Source organism: Perkinsus marinus (assembly GCF_000006405.1).
Source record: "Perkinsus marinus ATCC 50983 genomic scaffold scf_1104296938412, whole genome shotgun sequence".
Taxonomy (NCBI): Eukaryota; Perkinsozoa; order Perkinsida; family Perkinsidae; genus Perkinsus; species Perkinsus marinus.
This window is the reverse complement of record NW_003213453.1, coordinates 1,489-4,619: the sequence shown is the minus strand read 5'-3', so window position 1 is coordinate 4,619 and position 3,131 is coordinate 1,489. Positions and strand designations below refer to the sequence as shown.

At 48.8% G+C, this 3,131-nt stretch overlaps 1 protein-coding gene across 1 annotated transcript in view; it reads right to left on the bottom strand.

The window, feature by feature from the left end:
* Positions 1-1,073: 1,073 nt before the first annotated feature.
* The window catches only part of Pmar_PMAR025050 (hypothetical protein), a gene marked incomplete at both ends in the record, with an annotated part of 2,937 nt that continues 879 nt past the window's right edge, over positions 1,074-3,131 (bottom strand). The window contains 6 exons of the mRNA XM_002782745.2: positions 1,074-1,222; positions 1,644-1,764; positions 1,814-1,873; positions 1,922-2,006; positions 2,136-2,240; positions 2,836-3,054. Coding sequence (XP_002782791.1) covers positions 1,074-1,222; positions 1,644-1,764; positions 1,814-1,873; positions 1,922-2,006; positions 2,136-2,240; positions 2,836-3,054 — 739 coding nt within the window. The remainder of the gene's footprint in view (positions 1,223-1,643; positions 1,765-1,813; positions 1,874-1,921; positions 2,007-2,135; positions 2,241-2,835; positions 3,055-3,131) is intronic.

The window sequence follows — 3,131 nt, the reverse complement described above, 5'->3', positions numbered from 1 at the left end:
TCGATACGGTGACAGCGGCCCCATATGAAGACCATAGTCCAGGAAGAAGCGCATGAGTCTCTCTGCTGTGTAAATAGGAGGGACATTGTACCACGACAACGTTGCTGGTGGATCCGGGATGGCCAACAAGCCGACCTCATCCACCCTAGGAGAAGAACTCCCCATCGAGGAATCGTCTTCCACTGCCGTTGTCGCTTCTTCACCACCACTCGAGTCAAGGACCGTCGTATTAGATTCCTTCCCTGCACTCGAGGCATCGGACTCTGTCACCTCCTCTTCCTCCTCCTCTTTATGTGGCTCAAACGAGATAGGACCACCAAATGACCTCAATATTCTCATACACTTCCGGTTGCCATCCGACGCGAGCTTACTGCTCCTCAGGGCCGACCTAGCAGCCCCCACCGTCGCGAATGTGCACACAACTTGCCTGAAATAGTGCCCATCGCGCGCCCCCAGTCGACATCGCGTTATCGGACCATAATAACGTTTCAAGAACTTCTGCAGTCGAGCGTAAGTGCAATTCGAGGGTAAACCCTTTATGATCACAACAGTTTCCGAGGCGGGCGTTTTACCCCATATTTCCGGCAAACCGTCGGTCCTCTCAGGTGACCATTCAAGACGACTCTTAGTCGCCGACCCCTTCCACGTGTAACCGTCAAAAATTTTCATGAATTTTTCCGCAAACTCGTGGGTTTCAAATCTTATTATAGCAGACCCATTCCGAGAGGCCCTGTCGAATGGCCAGTTGATCGAGCGAACATTTCCGCCGTAGTCAAATCCATGACCCCGCATCAAGTCAATCAACGCCGCCATCGTCACCGCCTGCGGTATGTCCTCCCATCGAACAGATCGACAACGGGCTGAGATCTCTTGCTGCATTCACAGATGAAACCCCTGAGGAAACATCATCACCGCATCATTGACCGACTTAAGCAAACCATGAGTAATATGAAAACTAATGATACCCTATTAGGAGAAAAGCACAACGAGGTCTGTCTCATGCAGGCCAGAATAGAATACTATTTACAACGACAGCGGGGGGGGACAATTTTCCCCTTTTTCTATCAGTTTTCTCACCGTCCCGCATCAGCACTGACATCAACACCGAGGAGCAGCGAACTCAAGGCGAAGATGAGGAAGAGGACTCCACCGGCGACGGCAACTTGCCTCTGGGATATTTTACTCGCCAATAATCGTCCTCCCACAACGGCAATGCCCGTGCCTGAGAGGAAGGGCGTCAGAAAACTATGAGAAAATTCTCGACAGTTCCATCAACAATGATAACATCATAAACATATATTTCGATGGGGAATCCCGTCAATGTTCATGCTCCACCTCAGACAGTGCCGTTGTCTGGATTTTCGCTTATCCCGAGACCGTGGACAAACCAGTAAATTCTGAGCCCCTATTCTGGGAGTAATCACGTGGCTACTAAGAAATGCACGCCTCCGGCAACCCAAGGAACCCAGGCTCCGAAGCTGATGCCCAATTATGTACGGCACTGACCTTAGATATGCCAAACGCACACGCAAGATGCACGCATGTACAAAATCTCCACAGTGCGCAACATCAACAATAAACATTTTTTAAAGAACTCGCTCTAGTTGCATAAAACCCTCACCGCGCCACAAAATTGCCCTTACATATGCAATGTCCCAATACGCAGCCCAGCATGACCCCATAGGGACTCTTAGAAGAAGCCAAGGCAATTGTGGCCACTTGGCTTCGGTCACCCCACTCCGCCAAAAACGACATTACAAACGACTAAAAAGATAATATCTTTAGGGTGAGCGTAGAAGATACAAAATAGGACCTGCACAAGAACAGCTCTGTTCTCTGCCGAGTACCATGGTGACGCTGTAGTATTGTCAGCCTGAAGGGAAAAAATACCCCCACCAGGGATCGAACCGGAGACCTTTACATTGCTAGACGTTGACGCTTCCCCCGCTTCTATTTCACCTTGTTGTTCTTCGGCCGCGTTCTTATCCTGTTCTTCATTCTTCTTCCTACCCACAACAACCAACACTCCTCCCCACTCCAAACAACTAATAATCGACGAATATCTTAGCCTCCGTTCAGCAACATACTCAAATACCAAAATTATACTGGGCGAGCGAGATTTCCCCCCTCCATACTTCATGGTCATCTCCACTTCAGCCAACTCCCCCGACGTTCCATCGCTCAGCTCATACGCATCCTTCAACAAACGCAGGCCTGGAAAACGACCATGGGCGGAAACACTTGACGACAGTACTCACCAAAATAGACAAATAACACAATACACGAATAATGAGTAACTTTTTTGCTCAGCAGTGCTGGCAGGAGCAGACCGAGACCAGCTGAAAGGACCTGCGAGAAACCAAATCGACATTTCCAAAAGCAATGCGGGAGACGGAATTTCTTTCCCGCGGTGGAGCGCTCTGTTTCCAAAATGCAAAATAATGTGGATTGTGTTGGAGAGCGAGCGATGGTCATTAATGTGATGATCTGCAGTTGCGTTCGACTACACGATTATCCAATTTCATTGAGAGCTATTATTAATGGAGTTTCACCACCCTAGTGATATGAAAAACATATTTTACAACTACTGCATATCACCGCGAATATCGTCTTTTTCACAGAGTTTTACGCCACTTCACGTAAAACGGGTTGTGAAACTCCATTATTATTTTGCACCAAGCGGCTCCTTTGATAGAAGCGTTAGAGCAGAATTAATTCTTCCAGAACCCCATCATACCGGGACTTCATATCGATCACACGATCGATTATGCATTCCTTACCACATCCTCAGCGAACCGCAGCAACAATTGCCCCCGAAAAGGCGGAGCGAAGCACCTTCCCCTCCTCTTACCGTCATCGTAAACATAGCCATCATCGCTCCCATGAAGATCACCACCGGGCTGTGGCGCATTGACAATATCGCCGCTATAAAGAACGTCTTGTCGCCCAACTCCGCACATATTATCATCAAAAACGACGACAGCAATCCTCCCACGAAGGAGTTCCCACCGACACCACCACTCGCCCATAGTCCAGACGCGATCGTTGCCGAACCTGCTGTTACTAATAGAGTCTCACCCGTTTTACGTGAAGTGTGAAAAAAGCGATATTCGCGGTGATATGCAGTAGTC